Source organism: Sturnira hondurensis, unplaced genomic scaffold (genome assembly GCF_014824575.4).
Source record: "Sturnira hondurensis isolate 20B ecotype Veracruz unplaced genomic scaffold, ASM1482457v3 Scaffold0021632, whole genome shotgun sequence".
In the NCBI taxonomy this organism is placed as follows: domain Eukaryota; kingdom Metazoa; phylum Chordata; class Mammalia; order Chiroptera; family Phyllostomidae; genus Sturnira; species Sturnira hondurensis.
In genome coordinates, this window is record NW_028094263.1 from 3,785,945 (window position 1) to 3,803,681 (window position 17,737).

Consider the following 17,737-nt stretch of genomic DNA (forward strand, 5'->3'; position numbering starts at 1 on the left):
CACACCCGACCCAGGACCTCACAACACATTTAAATAGAGGCTGAACCTCGGCCACAGAGAGTGGCCCTTCCTCACCGGGTCCTGTCTTTGCAGGGTCACAAGGTCTAGACCCCTTCATACCCAGGCTGGGGCAAAGCACTATGTCCTTGTGTGCCAGGCTCTGTGGACATCTCCCGCCCGCTTGCAGGGAACCCCTGAGGTGGGGCATCAATCAGCCTGGAAGACAGTGTTCTGGACCATGGGTCAGCTCTGTCATCAAACTGCTGTGTGACCTTGGGCAAGCCCCTGTAAAATGAGGGTGGGGCCATCTAATTCTAATAAACCTCAAGAATGAGGAGAGGGTTTCCCCTGGAAGGGGTCTTCTCTGAATTAACAGTGCCCCCCAGGACAGGCAGAAGAGAGGGTGCTGGCAGGGGTGAGCCCTTGAATGCGTGAGGAGTGTGTGTGCATTGTGTGTGCGTGTGATTGAGAGAGTGTATGTGCGCGTGTGTGCGCTCACGGTGCCTCCACCCGCGTGTGTCGAGAACAGGGGAGGGGAGGGGGCGGGGCCTGTGGAGCAGGGCGGGGCGGGGGTCTGGGCGCTGACACCAGGCGCTGCTTGGGCTCCGTGGTGCTGCACGGCCGTGCCGCATGGAGGGGCAACCACCCCCAGCGCCCCCCGGGGCTGGCGCGGCGAAAACGGCATAGCTGGCAGTAGTATGGAGCAGGTCAGTGGGCGCGGGTGCGTGTCTGGGAGGGGAGGGCAGGGACTGGGGGCGTTAAGAACAAGGTGTGGGTGGGCACGCCGCAGGAGAGGGGACTGGCCGCCGCGGGAGGGGGTTGGATCTCCGCACGGGCGGGGCCGAGGCTCTGGGGGCGGAATGGGACTGCTTCGGTGTGTATACATACACGCACGGACGCGAGTATCCCCCACCACCGACACACAGGGAGATGTGCACGGAGGGAGCGCACGCTGCCTCTCTCCTCACCCCACCCCCTCCGGAAGGAGAGCACCCGCATTTAGAAGCCCCCTCCCCACTCGATGAGGTCCCAAGCCCCGCTAGGATCCTAGGCCTAAGGGGGCTACAGACTGTGCTGGATGAAAGAGTGACAGAAGGTGGGGCTGTCTCTCCCAGGCCATACAGCCACCAGGCTGACCTGACCACCCTAGTGGGACCCTAGGATGCGACTGTCCCCTTTGCCCCTACACATCAAGGGTTTCTCCCAGCTGGGCTCCTGCTCCTCTCCCAGTTGCAGCCGCAACTGCTGACACCTTTACATCGCGGAGGCAAGATGGGGCGGGCTGGGAAAACCTCTCCATATGCCCCTCCGAGTAGAGACTTGCACCCCAGGCTGAGGGGGGCTGTCTTTTTCACACAGGCGCCATCCCAACGGGCCAGGGGCAAGTGCTCCCTCAGGTCAGAGCTCCGCACCCTCTCCATAGAGCTCAGCAAACCCTGGGTGAGCGAGGCCAGTTTCCTCAAGTGTGGGGAGGGCTCTATCCTGACTTGCACCCCCCTTACTCCGAGAGGGGCAGCGGCCTGGCCCCTGGCCAGAGTGCGAGGCTGCTCCCAGGGCTGCCTGGCTCCCTTCCCCATCCTCACTTCATGCATGGTCTTGGGGTGGGACCTGAGTGGTGGGGTTTTCTCTTCCTGGAGGTGCCTTTGAGTGCTGGGCTTGGCACATCCCCAGGCGCCTTAGGGCTGCTCTACCTGAAGCAGTGGCTTGGGGCCCTGGGCTCTGAAACCCGCTCTTCCAGACAGAGCCAGCCCCGCACCTCTGGGGCGGAGGGATTCCTGGGCTGCCTGTGATGGTGGTGAGGAGGGGCGGCTGGTGAGGAGTCAGGCCGGGTGCTGGGGAGCTGGGAGCTGGGCTGATCCCTAGTTCTGGGGTCGGAGAGGGCCACTGGGAGGGTGGAGTGCTCTGGGCATGGACTCTGCGCGCACAGCGTGATGTTTGGGGTGGGATTGTGGGCTGGTCTTCTCCAGGCCTGTTTGGCATCTTGGTTGTTAATTTAAATGGCCAGTGGCAGCTCCCTGGAGCACCAGGCCTGGCCGGGGGGAACGGGGCTCAATTCATCATTATCTGCTGTTGTTGTCGTTGCTGACTTTATCCTCAACTCCACTCTGAGGGGGAAAAAAAAAGCAGAAGGGGGAAGTACTAAATGCCGCTGAATCGCTCAATTTAAAATAGTTAATTTTATGTTATGTGAATTTCACCTCAATAAAAAAAGGAGGTGCGGGGCCAGGGGCCTCCCACTACTGTCTGCCTACATCACCCTAAATGTCTCTCACTGGACGGGAGACTTGGCCTGAATTGCTCTCCCAAGCAGCCCCATGGTTGCCTCCACCAGCCTCTCTCCTTCCAGGGGCCCAGCTGCTTCCTCTTTTTAAGAGGACAGAGCTTGTCTCCCCTGATCTGGCATTATGGAAGGGAGGAGAAGGCGGGATGGAGGGTCAGGACATTGAACTCCTGCCCTGACCCCATCGAAGAGACACACGGTGGCTGTGGACTTCTATCCTCTCTCTGGGCTGCTGTGATCCCTGCCAGCTGTGGTGCATGGTGGCTTTCCAGGTCCTGTCGAGGTGTCGTCCTAGGACACCCCTGAAGCAGAGGAGCACAGCAACCAGCCTGTCCCCTGGACTGTGAATGCCTCCACCGTGTGGGGACTCTGATGATGAGCACAAAGCGCCGCTGTGGGCCGTGGAGGTGCCCGGGCTGATGCCAGTGCCTTAAGGCAGCCCCAGCCCTGCCAGCCCCATGGGTATTGCCAGCTTTCTGGATGTGCCGGAAGCATAGTGTGTGGGGGGCACTTCTGAAATCAGGGCTTCTTTCACGGCACCAGGGGAAGCTCCTATTTTAAGTTTCCCATGTGCTGAGCCCTCTCGTAAAGCAAAGAATCCTTTTATAGTGCAAGAACCACCCTGATGTGTCTGTTTGGTATGTGTGGATTTTGGCATGTAGGGTTTCCTTAAAGGGGAGCATGCCTGGAATCTCTCACAAGGGCTGGAATTGCCTGGTGGTGTGTGGGGTGGATGCCGGGCTTGCCCCACTGTGGTCAGTGCCCTGCCCCTCTTTCTTCTCCATCTAACGCCCCTCACTCTCGCCCAAGGCTGGCTCAGGGCCAGACAGAGGCGAGGGGAGCAGCTGCGGGGGATTTCCAGAGCTTCCAGGGGGAGGTGGGAGGCACCCTTCCCCTCCTCCTTTCGCCCCTCCCCTCTGTTCCTGTCCCTTCTTCTCCTCCATTCCTCTACATTCCCCTTCTCTCTCCTCCTCCTCACTTCTTCCCTCCTTCCCCACTGGAGACAGGGAAGAGAGTGGAGCAGGCCTGTCCTGTGCAGAGTGGCGTGCAGGACCCAGGTGTGGCTAGGCAGGGTCCGGGGGCCTGTGTAGAAAGCAAGCTTGCAGGTCAGTTGCTAGAAGAATGAAAAAGACCTCACAAAGAACAATGGAATTTAGCATCTGGGAGCTGCAAGGGGCCACCTGGCCTGGCCTCTCCCAGGAGGGTCATGCTTTGGAGAAATAGCAAGAACTTAACATAGGCCTTCAGTAAGTTACTCACCCTCCCTGAGCCTGTTCTCTCCCTTACATAGTGGGACCAGCAATGCCTACCTTACAGAGTGGCCATGGGCAGTGCCTGAAATCATGCCTGCAAAGAATTTGCCCCATATTGGGTGCTCAACACATTTCAGTTCCTGCCCTCTCCATCTTTGTGTTGTTCTCAAGCTCCTGCTAGGCAATGTCACGCCCAAGCAGCCCAGGCCACTGGGTGGGTCTTCAGTTGTCAAAACGCTGAAAGGCTGCAGGGCTGAGACCCCAGCCCAAAGCCATTTCTTCTCCCTCAGGTCCCCACACATGGTTTCCCCCGGGGGCTCCCAGCTAGCGGTGGCAGCGCTGGGCATCAGTCATCCACCCTCCGCCTCGACACCAGGGCTTCTTCCCTGGGTGTGGCTGGCTGGCCTTGCCGCCAGCCCAGAGAAGCAAAAGTCTCTTGCTCCCGCCCCAAGCCCACTGTCCAGAGGTTGCTGAGTTGGAGGCCCAGCTGTTTGGCTGGTTTCCAGTGTCCCTCGGCCCCAACCTGGCCAGGGGTCTGTAACCTACCCTGTCTGAGGGATGTTCAAGTGGGAGCCCTCTTACCCAGGTTCCTCAGGGACCTGGAAACAATAAGGATGAGGGTGGGGACTGGCATCATCTTGAGTGGACGGTCGCCCCGCCCTGTGCCATTAGAGATGCTCAGTGAGGTTTGCTCTGTGGGCCGCCTGGATCCTCTGCCAGAGCCTGGGCTCCGCCCGCTGCCCGGCTCTCGGACTTCAGGCCCCCTTCCTCTGCCTGAAGTTGAGAGCCTTCCTGGTCTAGGTCTAAGACTGTCTCCCACGCCCCGGCCTCCCTTCCCTCATTCCGGAGGCCCCGCTTGTTTTGCTCGGTTTTCTGCTCCCACCACCACCGCCGCAGTGGCCCAGCCATCCTTCCCTGTGTTTGTTGCCCTTCCTGGAATAGGAGCTCACTGCAGACAGGCGTATCCAGTGGTTCATCGAACTGGCCCGGCCACCCCACACGGCAGTTTGCATGTAGTCAGTGCTCAGTAAATGTCTTTTGACTTGAATGAACTGGCCACTCACCTGCTTTGGAGATGAGAATTTGAGGGAGGGTGGGTTGCTCTGGGGGGACTGGCAGAGGCCTTGGAGGCTGAAAGCCAGAGGCACAAGGAGCCAGATCTCTCCTCAGCATTCCCTTCTCGCCCTGCCCTCTTGCCCTCTTCCACCAGGGGGTGCTCTTTTACCTTCAGTGGAAGAGCCGAAGCTGTGGCCAGGTTTATGGCCACCTGTCCTATGACCTGCCCCCCCCCCCCCATTGTTTTTGCTTTCCAGCTCACAGCATGCTTGGAATACATGGTCAAATCCAAGGCAGGCAGAAATGGCCTTATTGTTCTCAGCTTACAGAGGACGAAATTGAAGCTCGGAAAATGTCCTTTTCCTCAAAGACCTACAGCTACCAAGAGTCCTGGTCTTGGGACTCTCGGTTCAGTGCTCCCTGATGACACCAGACAGTGCCTTGCTAGCTTCCAGGCCACTTGATCCTGACCCTGGATCGTCTGGTCTGGGGGCTCCTGGATCTTCCCCTATGCCCCACTCCTGGCCCGACCTGGCCTTGGGAAGATGGGTTCTTTTTCTTCTATTCCACTCATCAGCCCCTCAGACTCTCTCTCCTGGGCGCCTACTCCTCAACCAAAAGGCCTGCTCTTGTCTCCCCTACCCAGTGGGACAGTGCCTCACCCATGGCTCACCTGTGTGCGACCCTGTCACTGTCCCTTCCTGCTAATTCCCTTAGCAGGGACGATTTCACGACCTCACCCCCATGCCCTTCCTTGAAGTCCGGCCTGGACTCCACCCCCACTGCACCCTGAAGGTGCCCTCCCTGCCCAGCACGGTGCCACCTCCTTCGGCCACCAGCTTCCTTTCAGTCTTCCTCGCTGCCTCTTCCTCCCGCCCCCCCCCCCCATGCCACTGACAGTGGGTGCTCCTCGGGGCCTGCCCCACCTCTGCTCTCCTCTCTGCACTGTCTCTGGAGAATCCGACCCACACTCCTGGACCACCAGTGATGCCAAAGCCATGGCTCTAGCTCAGGCCTCCCTTCAAGGAAGTGGACCCCGGGCTTAAGCTGCCGATCATTACTCCACACAGCCCGAGAGTTAAGTCTGTGGACTCTGGGCCCAAAGGCCTGGGTTCAAGTCCTGAGTGGCCTTGGGTAAAATATTCAGCTCTCTGAGCCTCGGCTTCCTTATCCCCAAAACGTGGAGTGTACTATTTCATGATTCTTTGTAGGGCTAAATTGGAACGATACATACAAAACAGAGCATGAGGTTAGGCCCCCCTCCCCGAGAAACTTGAGACAGAAATCTTGAAGTTGTTCTAGACTCTTCTATTTCTTTCCCCCCAGCACTCAGTTGGTCACCAAGTCCCAGGCACACTGCTGTTTGTTGCTCCATGCCTGGTGCAATGCCCCACCCCCTGGAAGTGCCCCCCCCCACCAACCGTGCTCCGCCCCTGTTGCAGCATCAAACCACAGTGGCTGTGGCACATCTCCTCTTAAATCCCTGCTCCAAACCAGGGTAAACTCCAAGTGCCTCAGTCCCAGTCACTCCAGGGTCACATCCCCACCCGCGTTTCCTTCCTCATCCCTCCACGCTTCCTGTGCACATACACTCCGCCTGGCTCCCACCACTCCCACGCCCTAGTCCGCTCTCTCCTGCAGCTCTGCCTTTGTCCATGGTAGTCCTCTCCCTGGAGTGCTTTTTCTCCCCATTCCCCATCCTGCCCCCATCCCATCCATGTAGCCCCCCAAAGCTCAAGGCCACCTCCTTCTGGAAGCCTTCCTCTGCTTCTCCAGCTTTGCATTGCTCTTTTTCTGGGACCTCACCCTAGAGTCAGGATTGGTAAGACCCCAGACCCCCCAAGGGAAACAGCTAGGCCTTATCTCTAGATCCTCAGGGGCCACCTCTGCTTCCCCACCCCCTCATGTATGAGGGTTCTCAATAAGCATTTGTGAATGAAGAAAGGTGACTGGGCTGGGAGGGGCAGTTTAGACTCTCAGTGAGGGACACCGTCCACCCTGGGTTGGGCTTTACTGCCTGAAACCCCAGAGAAAGTGCAAACCAGGAAGGGAAAAGATTTGGGGGTGGATGGTGGGATGCAGGAAGTGAGATGAAGGGAGGCAGGAGATGGGGAGCAAGAACGGAGAGGAAGGACGGTGGCAGAGGTTCTAGAGAAGATGGATGAGGGAGGGCAGGGACAGGATGGGGGTGCGGGTCAAGGTGCAGGAAGAGGTGGGAAGGGCAGGAGGGTGGGGCCAGAGCACACTTTCTGGGAAGTGGGGGAGGTGAGTGCGGCGCATTGTGGAGGGAGGAATGGCCTGCCGGCCAGTGTGAGCTCATTTCCTCTCACCGCCTCCCCCAGTATCTGAGGGCATCAGGCCCTGGAAAAAGTGAGCCAGGGGGCCCCCAGGGGCCACCACTCTCCCTCCCTTCCCCTAACCCCAGTTCAGTCTGGATCTCAGATGCTCTGGCTTCCCCCTTACAAGGACAACCCATTTGTTATGAGAGAAAAGGACCCCTGAGGCAGGGTGGCCGAAAGCTTTGGGAGCTACAGGGCAGAAAGTGTCAGAAACAGGAACCTGGTTGAAGACTAAGCAAGAAAATAGTGTGATGGATGACGGTTAGACAGCAGGAAGGACTTCTCAGGAGTGGGGGATGACTCTGGTTGCACATGACCTTCATGAAGAGAGATGGGGAAGGAAGAGGAGTCATGCACTGCCTATCATTGGAAAAGCATCCACTCTCATTGACTTCCAGGGGATTTGAAATAAATTAAATTAAATGTAAGATTTATTTTTTTATTATTTTAAAAAATATTTTATTTATTTATTTATTTATAGACAGAGGGGTAGGGAGGAAGAAGGGGAGGGAAACATCAACATGTGGTTGCCTCTCGCACACCCCCCACTGCAGGGACCTGGCCCACAACCCATGCTCAATCCACTGAGCCACACCAGCCAGGGGAATTATATGTAAGATTTGAAAACAAGTCAGTAAGTCCTTCCTCAGGTTCACAGGAGTAGGGATGGCCTAGTTGGTGTCTGAGCCACTCTCCCCTCCAGGGCCTGATTCCCTGATCTTGACCTGAGGGGAAGGTGCAGAGGGCTTGGACTCATCTGCTCTCAGGAGGCAGGGTGCTGGTTGACAGGTCTCCCGGCCCCAGAGGGTGTAGGTGATTCCAGAGTAGACAGTCAGCCTTCCTGCCTTCCTTGCCTGCATTATCCAAATCATATTCCTATTTATCTGTGGCCTCTGCCTTCCTTTCTTCATGATCTGTGAAACTGTGAGAAGGCGTGGGAAAGAGGTAAGCACAGGCTATAGGAAAGAGGAGGTAGGAAGGATGTTAGTTAGATAGCAGAAAGAACTGTGCCCATCAGAAAGGAAGGACTGAGCGACTGTCCCTTCCCGGATTGGCTGGAGGGGTCCTGCTTGGGGACCCAATAAGCATTTGAAATTGAGAAAATCGAGGAACTGGCGTGGGACCCCAATGGCTCTTTGAGCCCAACTCCAAGTGAAGCAGGGAAGAGAGGTTAAGGGCTGCCTGTGTCTGGGAGTCCTGAGGGTCTCTGCTCCCTCTGCTGCCCACGGGAGAGGGGGGGCAGGTCTGTTCGGAGGCCTGAGGCACGGACTGGCCGGGTGGGAGCCCGAAAGCCTGGGGCCCCTACCAGCCTGGTCTTCCGGCCTCCCTTCCCCTGCTTTGTGAGGCCTGTGGGCTAAGACCCTGACGGGGCCATGGGGGCTAGATGGAGGGGAGTCCTCGAAGGTCCCCCCCCTCTCGCACCCTCACCCATCTCTGCCTTTGCCTCAACTTCCATAAGCCTCTGGATGGGTTGGGTGCCCTTGTCCACTCTCCTTGGCCTGCCCGGATCACCGTCTGTTTGGGCTGGTCCCCTGGAAGCTGGCCGAGATTGTCTCCCTGAGACCAACGGTCTTCCCCAGGCTGTGTTCTGCCCTCTAGTTCTACTGCCAACGCAAACCCCTTCCTCAGTCCCCTTTACCAGTCTGGTACCCTAAGGAGAGGCGGTGCGTGCGCCCCGTCGGAGCTCAGGGGGAGGAGCGAAGGAGCGGGCCCCGCCCCTCCCGGGTCCCTGCCCGCGCCCCCAACAGTGCCCTGGCCAGAGCCGCCGCTGCCGCCCGATGAATGGAGTCGCCTTTTGCCTGGTCGGGATCCCGCCCCGCCCGGAGCCCCGGCCCCCCCAGGTGAGGCGCTGGGCCAGGGGAGGGGGTGGGCCCAGGCACTGCCGGGGAGCTGGAGGTAGGGCGGGGGTCGCCGCCCCCCTGTACGTCAGGCACAACCTGGGGCGCACGACGCCGGGCACCGCGAGCACCACTGCAAGGAATATAGGCTGGTGGCAGGCCCGGGAGGGGGCCGGGACTCGCAGGGTTGCCAGGACAGGGGCACGGACCAGGGCGGCAGTGCCAGGACCCCGGCGGCCGGCCAACGGGGACGGAGGTCCGCGCCTTTTGTCCGGGTTTTTCAGGCGGGGCGCCTGCCGCCGTTTCCTCTGCCCGAGTTTTCGTTTTCCGTTGGCGAGGCCCCGGCACAGCTGGAGGGAGAGGGAGTGGGGGAGGGGGTTCCCGGAGCGAGATGTCCTTGACCACTGCGGCCGGACACCCCCCTCCCCGCGCCACACTCGCCCCGTGCCGGGACGGGCCTGGCCGCGCGACGAACTGCCTGGCGCGATTCCCCGCTCCCCTGGGTCCTGAAGGAGAGAAACAGGTTCGGGACCCCTGGTCCTGCCGGCAGGGCTGCTCCCTCTGCCCCCTCGGGCTGGCCGTGGGTGGGTCTGGTCGCAGGGTGCCAGGGGATTACTCAGCGCTAGGCTGCTTTGCTTGGATTCTTTCATCTGCCAGCTGCTGAGGCTGGGGAGGGGCCAGCAGGGGCCTCCGGGCCCCGTGGGGCCAGCCCCCTAGGAGTGAGCCTGGCTGCCCAGTCCCGCTGGAGCACCCGAGCACACACTCCACCCCTTCCCAGGTTGGAGGATCGAACATTGTCAAGCCAGTCGTTCCCCGAGCTTGGAAAAGAAATTCCCTGGGGGTCTGGATGGGGTCAAGGTCTGGGCTGAGGCCTCTTTCGCTTTGGACAGGGCTGAAGGACTTGGGGATGCTCTTCCCCAGTCGGACCCCCAGAGCTGAAGCGAGGCCTGGGACTTTGCAAACTTTGAGACTGGCGTGCTTCTCAGGAGCTGGGTGGATGTACGCGCAGTTCACCCTCAGTCTGCATCTCCCTCTCCTGGACTCCCCTCTGCCTTTCAGCCAAAGTGTTCCTAATTATAAACTTGAAATTCAGGATGAACCGGGGGTGGGAATGGAGGCCATTAAACCTGAATCCCCTGGACTCCCCCCCCCCCACCCCCTGCCCGCCATCAACACACACTTTTCAATCTCTCTAGCATCTCCACCCCCGCCCCTACCCTGTGACCCAGCTGGGGGTGGATGGCTTGGATCCCATGTGGTTCTCCCTCTCTGCTGGGGCAACAGTTCCATCCCCAAAGTGGCTACTTTCACTGAGATGCTGTGCTCATTGGCATGTGATTTGAGTCTTGATTACATAACCAGTCATTTCACCTCCAAACGCAACTCAAAGGCCCCCAGCCGCGACCTCTTCCACTTGCTCACAAGGTGGTTGAGCCCCACACCCAGGGAGCTAGGAGTTCCCTGTTCCTGCATCCACGGCCCCCCAGTCTCTTGATGGGAGTCACAAGATGAAAACTTTTCGGAAGGGAGCATTATTAGGAAGGCGGCTTTAGGATGCCTTGGGGAATGGGACAGGCTTTTTGAATGGGGCAAGTCAAGAGGCACTTGTCCCGGAGAATAGGCCTGTGGCCAGGCACCTTGGATGGGGATTTCTGTGCCCCCTCCTCAATCTGGCCCTGAGCACTCATGGGGGAGGGGAGCAGGAGACTGGTCTGGCCCCCCAGGGGTGCAGCATTTTTGGAATGGATGGCAGCGGGGGTGAGGGAGGGTGCTGGCACCGAGCAGGGCCATGCAGGAGTGGGTAGAGGTATTTATTGCTTCATCCTCCATTGCAGGGATACTTAGAAGGATTGTGTGATATATATGGTTAAAAGACAGAGTAGCCCTGGCCGGGTGGTTCGTTTGATTAGAGTGTCATCCCACGCACCAGAAGGTTTTGTGGGTTCGATTCCTGGTCAGAGCACACACCTAGATTTCATGTTTGATCCCAGGTCGAGGTGCGTGCAGGAAGCAATGGATCGATGTTTCTCTCTCTCTCCCTTCCTCTCTCTTTAAAATCAATACACATCCTTGGATGTGTATTTAAAAGGAGAGAGAGAGAGACTACAAAAGAGGAGAATGGAGTAAGTTACAATATGAGGGATTGCAGTTAGCTCTTTGGGAGAACTTCCAGGGAGAGGCTTGTGAGCTGCCACATCCCAGGCTAGCTTGGAACACCATGTGGGGAAGTTTCCTTCAGCATAGTGGGTTAGGTAGATTCCTGTGAAGTCCAATTCCAGTGCAGAAATCCATAGGGGATGCAAATATAGTCAAATGAGCATATACATTAGTGCCTAAAAAAGTGTTGTGAGGAGAGGGAGTGGCTTTAATAGCACAGTTGATAGCTAAGACATAGATAGCAATTTCTCTGGGCCAGGATTTTTGTAAATTACCCCATTAACCCTCACAACACAACCATGAAGTGGGTAGCATTAGTAGCCCCATTTTACAGTCGAGGGCACGGAGAGCTAATAGCATGAACAAAGTCACGTCGCTAACAAGGGGCAGAGCCAGGGTAGGGTCCCAGCAACCCAGTTCGAGTCTGTACTGTCACTTTGCCATCCTTCTCAGGACCTGCCTTGACCTGCCATCATTCCCACCTTGAATCCAGGTCCATTTTCGACACAGCCCAAGATCGAGGTTGACCTCTCACTGGATTGCAGCGTGGTTGCTTTTCTTTAGGTTGGGACAGGGAGGGAGACAAGAGGCCCCAAGGTGGTAAGGCCTCAGGTGTCCATGGTCAATGGGTGGGAGAATCAGCTCGTTTACCCCTCGACCCCCCCCCCCTTGCTAGCCTGTAACACCTGTCTGTGGTTCAGTTCATTGGTGTTTTCCTTCCAAAGGGGCAGGAGCCCTGCTCTGTTCGCTGCAGGGGTTCAAAGGTGAGATATTGGCTTGGTCAAGGATTTGGACAAAGCCTGGTTTTAATTATCCTGCTCTCTTTCCCTCCCCGGAGAGAGCCATGAATAGGGCCTGCGGGAGCTGGCTCTGCCTTTCCCTTAGCGCCCTGCCCCCTTCAAATACCAGCCTTTAGATCTATGCCCCGCCCCCCCCGCCCCGTTCCATGTGAAACCGCCAGCCCCTTGGTGGGGCAGTGTTAGCCAGTACCAGGCAGGCCTCAGTGGGACGCAGGCTGGGACAGCCTTGGGCCTGGTCTTTAGGGCAAGTTTAAAGCTCTGTGGGGTGGAGGATATTCATCACCTGTCAGTGTGGGTCAGGACCAGATGGGTCATCTTGTCCAACTCGCTATGCTACAGTGGGGAAACTGAGGTCAGAGGGTGTCTGCGGTCAGGTAGCCTGTGAGTGGTGGACGTGAACCCAGGTGTTCTGACGGCCGAGCCCCCAGGCTGTGCCTTCCCACACACAGTTCTGTCCTTGGTGGCCCCCTCGGTGCACCAAGTTCTGGGACTGAGCCCAGGAGGAAGAGGGAGGGTGAGGAGGAGCCAGGATGAGTGGACAATGTGTCCTGTTCATCTCTGTGTCCCCAGTGACCAGCACAGTGCCTGGCACTGAGTGATTCTCCATAAATGTTTGTGAAGTGCAGGCCCGGGGGCAGCCCCTCCCCTGGCTTCCCAGGGTCCAGCTCTGACCCTGGCATTGTGAGAGTCACTCCACACGGCCCTCTCCCCTACCAGCCTGGCATCATTTGAGGGCAAGAAAAATAGTAATGGCAACTACTTCCAAAGTGCCCGCCCCTCTAGGTAGGTACATTATCATCATCCCGTTTGACAGACAAGGAAACTGGCACAAGAAGAATACATGGCTTCGCCCTGGCTGGCGTAGCTCAGTGGACTGAGTGCAGGCTGTGAACCAAAGGGTCGCGGTTCAATTCCCAGTCGGGGCATATGCCTGGGTTTCGGGCCAGGTCCCCAGGGGGGGCCATGTGAGAGGCAACCACACATTGATGTTTCTCTCCTTCTCTTTCTCCATCCCTTCCTCTCTCTAAAAAAAGAATTTTTTAAAGAAGTAAAATATTTAAAAAATTATATTAAAAAAAAAATACATGGCTTCCTAAGGTCACACTGCTAGTGGCAGAGCTGGGCAGTTGACCTTGCTCTTAGCCTCATTCCAGGCAGGCCCCGAAAAGTCGTATTTATCTTGGTATCCACAGGGCCTGGCACATAGTCGTGTTTGTTAACTGACCAGCCGTGTGTGGAAAAACCACAGAATTCTATCATCTCACCTTGTGGAAGTAGCCGGGATTGGCATCTTGGGAAGGCAGCCAGCCTAGCGGGGCTTTGCTGTGTTGTCTGTGCCAGGAGTACCTGAGCCAGCCCTAGCAAGGAAAGGGAAGCCCACCCACGCCGTCACCACTGTCTTCCACCACTGGGCAGGGGACGCTAGCTACTGACTTCTCTCTTGCCCTCTCTCCCTCCCTTCTTCTCCTGGAGTTCCAAGGGGTCAGTACTGAGCAGTGGGCACGTCGAGGAAGACTACAGGTTGGATTAAAGAGGCCCGTTCCTTTCTCATCTCTCTGGCCCTGAGGTGTTCAGCTCAGTGCATCCCCTTGGTGGAAGATTCCGCATTTTCGAAGTTGGAGGGTGCGCAAACTATTTGGTTAGGGCCTGTCAGAGCTATCCATTCTCTCTCCCACAGGAAGGGTTACTGGGTTTCTAGTCACCTCCAGTCCTGAACCCTGAGACACCCAGGGTCATCTCCTTCAACCCCCTCAAGGCTGTGTGCCCCCGGGCAAGTGACTACCTCCCCTCTGGCTCCCTCTGTTCCCCATGTGCCGTTTGAATTACCATCCGTCTGCATCACAGGCCACACTTCATGCTGTGACAAAGGCTGGTGGGGAGCCGGACAGGAAAAAGAAGATTTAGCGTGGGGGTGACGTCTGCCCTGGCAGGCCCCCGCCCCGCTGCCCCGCACCTGGGGAGGCAGCTTGGGTGTCAGGGGCCTCGGCCTGCTGAGGTTCGAATTTCAGCCCTACCCCTCGTTCCCTCTGTGACCTTGGCTAAGTTATTTAATGGTTTTTAGACTCAATTTAGACTCAATTTGCTTAGCCCTGAAATAATCCCTCAAAACTGTTTTTGGATTAAATTGGATTAAATGAGGTCATACAGGTAAAGGGGCTGACATTCCGTAATCTCTACTCTGGTAGCAACTGCTGTTAAACAAACCATAATCAATGAATGGCAATGAGGACAACACACTTCCGGCTCGGCAGAGAGAACCCTGTAAGGCAGGAGTGATCCGAAGAGGAAATGAGCTGGCCCCAGAGCTGCTGAGGTTCCCAATCAGAGCAGTTGAGCAAGCACAGGCCGGACTGGAGAGAAGTCAGGCCTTGTGTGAGAGGCTGACACAGGAAACCTTGAGGGGTCTCCTGAGGGGTCAGCCCCGTGGGCCAGGAAGTTAGACGAGCAGGTGGGCCTGGTTCCTGCTCTCAGGGGTGGCGGGGCGGGGGTGGGGGGAGTAATGAGAAGTTGGCCCCTGTGCTTTGGGCTGTACTGTGAGGCTCCTCCAAGAACAGGGAGTCCTGGGGGGGCTGCCTGAAGGAGGGAGGCCTGGGAGGGTGCGTATGGCTCTGAGGGGTGGGAGACCCTTGTAGGCCTGGGAAGGACTTGGTCCTTAAGGGGCACTGAGGCCCTGGAACACTAGTCCTAGAGTCGTCCCCAGGGCAGCCTCCACATTCTGGCTGCCCTAGGGGGTGGGTGTATGGTGGTAGCTCCCTGTCGCCCCCACTCCCAGCCTCTCCTGCAGGAGGGGCCAGGGCTACTCCCAGTGGCCAAGAGCAGGGGCCTGTACGGAGCGGAACTGGGCAAAGAAAGACTTCTTCTGCCCAGCGCATTTGGGGGCGTCTGGGGGTCGGAGGAACAGTGGAGCCTTTGTCCCCAGCCGCCGGGAATCTGGCCGAGGAGCCGGCCCTGGGTCTGGCTGGGTTCTCACAGGCAGGTCCTCTTTGAAGTGACCCTTTCAAAGCTCAGCCTGTGTCCCGGGGTGGAGAGACAGCTTGGGGCGGGGTGTCAGGATGACTGAGACCTGCGAGCCAGGGATGGAAGCAGATCCAGCGCCTCTGGGCGGGCAGGCTGGTGGGAGGTGTGTGGGCGGGAGGAATGTGGCCGGGCGTGGGGGGGGGGGCGCACGTAGGAGCCGTGTGGGAGGACAACCGCTCCGGGCTCTTGGCATCCAAGTGGGGGTCAATGTGGAGAAGGGCAGAGTTCATTTTGGCCCCCTACCTGGCTTCTATCATTCCCAGCTTGATTTCTGTCTTGATTTCTGGGCTCCTAAATCCACAGGTTCTTTCTCCTTTTTAATTTCCTCAAAGGGTGTGAGAATTCCTTAGAGAGAATCCAGGGTGGGTGCAGGCCTTAGAGCCCTTCGCAGAGGGCAGGGTGGAGAGATCTGGCTGTCAGAACTTTACCTGCTTCTGAGAACCCCCAAAAGGCTGAAAGGGGAGACTAAAGTGGAAACCCCCACCCCCACTACAGAGCTTCCCTCCTTCTCAGTGTGAAGAAAGATCTGTATTTCTTCAAATGAGAGACAGACAGACAGACCCCTGAGCAGGAATATCTTCAAAATTACAGCTGGGGGCCTCTTAGAGGCCACCCCTCTGCCCCTGCCTGGTGAGGATACTGAGGCCTAGAACAAGGACAAGGACAAGGAGACAGAGGCAGGGGGCAAGAGAAAGGTGAAAGTGGGAGGAAGAGGCGGGATGGAAGCCAGGTGAGGGGGGAGCCCAGGTGGCTGAGCTCCTTCCATTCAGAGGGTGGTGAAGTGCCCTGCTCTCTTCCACCGACCGTCTGGGATCCCATGAAAGGAGGAAGGCGGGGAATCGGTTTCTGCTGGTTTGTTTGTTTGTTTTTGGATTGAGCAGCGGACGTGGAGCCTCAGGCAGCCCAGGTGAGAACCCTGCCCTGATGCTATTTTCTAGTTCATGCCCCCACATCCCGATCTCTTGGCATAATGACATGCTCTGTACTTGGGAAGATTCTTCTAAATCTCCCTTACTTTGTCTGAGGGTGTGACCCTCGGTTCCTCTTTGAGAGAGGGGCAGGAGGGAGTTGAGAGTCCAAGGTCCTGCTGGGGGGCTGCAGGCGGTTCTGGTACTCTCCTGTATCTCGCGCTGGCATCTGCAGAGCTGAGCCCTCATTAGCTCTAATGAAGCCCTGGAACCGTGCCCCACCTCTGCCCTGCAGCAGCTGGTGGGAGGGAGGGGGCAGCTGAGATTGAGCCCAGAGACCAAGGGGGGTGGGATGTCTGTAAGAGGGAAGAGTGGGAGTCAGGAAATGGGGGCCACGCAACAAGGCTGGGGCTGCCGACAGGACTGGGAAAGAGGCCCTCGTCTCTTTCCTTCATCACTGGGACTTTTCCTTGTCCAGTGGCCCCTTGGTCCCACGGTGCTAGGGAGTGTTACCTGAGAGACTAGGGCATTGAGGACATTCCCAGGCCCGGCTTGCACAGAGTGCTGCCTTGCCCTCTCCCTAATTTCAGCCTGGGGCAGGAGAAGGACCTGACTCCAGAAACTGGAGCTTCTGTCCCGGGAAAATCAGGCAGCAGCCAGATCCCAAGGCCAACTGGCCTTTGTTAATTTGGTGGTCATTCCTGTGCACCCTCTCATTTCCTGTGTTCCTGGCTCTCTCTGTGGCTCTTGGGACTTGGAGAAAAGAGACACAACCCTGCCCTCAAAGGGTTTCTGGTCTGTTTTCCTACCATCTAAAGGCTCCACTAAGATTGTATAACCACAAGTTCTGAGATTTATATCTTTACTGTCTGCCGGTCTAGATCACCCCTCAACATCCTCTGCCAAAAATATTAAGATAAAAATGGTCTGGCATAACTGGGGAGACAGACCCGAAGCAGACACCGAGTGTCTTCACTGTGACATCATGTGAGGGCGAATGTGGTCACAGCGGTTTAAAGATGGAGACAGTGTTGCTGGGTAGAATCGCTATAGGCATTGGTTAAAAACTGGCTGGCAATATGATTCATCTCCTTTCTCTAATTTCCTGTTTCCACCTACCACTGAGGATTCTTTAAAAAATATATATATATTTTCGAGAGGGGGAAGGGAGGCAGAAAGAGAGGGACAGACACATTGATGTGTGAGAGATACATTGATCAGATGCACGCCCCCAACTGGGGACCTGGCCCATGACCCAGGCATGTGCCCTGACTGGGAATTGAACCAGGGACCTTTCGGTTCCCAGGCCAGCAAGCAATCCACTGAGCCACACCAGCCAGCACCATTGAGGACTCTTTAGTGAAACTTTCTATGATGAATTTTCAAGAGCCATAATGAAGTGGTTGTATATTTACTGATACAAGAACTGAGACCCTGATAAGGTTAATGACTCTACCAAAGGCTGCCCAGCATCTGGATTTAAATCTGGGTCTTCTGAATCCTAAGCCTACCCTGTGTCACTCCTACCTCCCCTGACAAAGAAGAACCTGGGAGACCACCCTCCCACCTGGGGAGGCTGGCACTCCCCACTGCCCCGAGCTGAGCCTTGAACTCCAGGTAGGGTCTACATGATGAAGGAGGATGCACATGCATGATCATATTCTGTTTCTCCATGACTCTGCTGTGTACAGGGTTCTTCCTGTGCCTGCCCAGAGTCTGGGTTTGCCCTTGAGTGGTATGGAACATCCCAGGGCACCATCAACAAATGCTACTGAACCCTTCCTTCTTCTAAAGATGCTCCAGCTCTGAGGGAAAGAAGCCTTCACTGAAGAGGTGAGGCTGGTCCAGGCTTGAAAGATGTCTGCTGGCCCTGGCTGGTGTGGCTCAGTGGACTGAGTGCTGGCCTGCAAACCAAAGGGTCCCCAGTTCAATTCCTGGTCAGGGCATATCCCCAGTAGGGGGTGCACGAGAGGCAACCACACATTTGATGTTTCTCTTCCTCTCTTTCTCCCTCCTTAAAAAAGAAATATATCTGCTGGGACAATAGAGGGGTGGTGGGCATAGAAGGGAGAGATGGACATTCCAGA

General features: G+C 57.0%; 1 protein-coding gene across 2 annotated transcripts in view; it reads left to right on the plus strand.

The window, feature by feature from the left end:
* Positions 1-635: 635 nt before the first annotated feature.
* ARHGAP23 (Rho GTPase activating protein 23) overlaps positions 636-17,737 on the plus strand; it is a 77,334-nt gene continuing 60,232 nt past the window's right edge. Inside the window, exon 1 of one of the 2 annotated variants that reach the window (XM_037033210.1) lies at positions 636-707. In XM_037033210.1, coding sequence (XP_036889105.1) covers positions 699-707 — 9 coding nt within the window. In that variant the 5' untranslated portion in view covers positions 636-698. Of the gene's footprint in view, positions 708-8,667; positions 8,771-17,737 lie in introns of those variants that run through there. The other variant, XM_037033209.1, reaches the window with a different exon arrangement.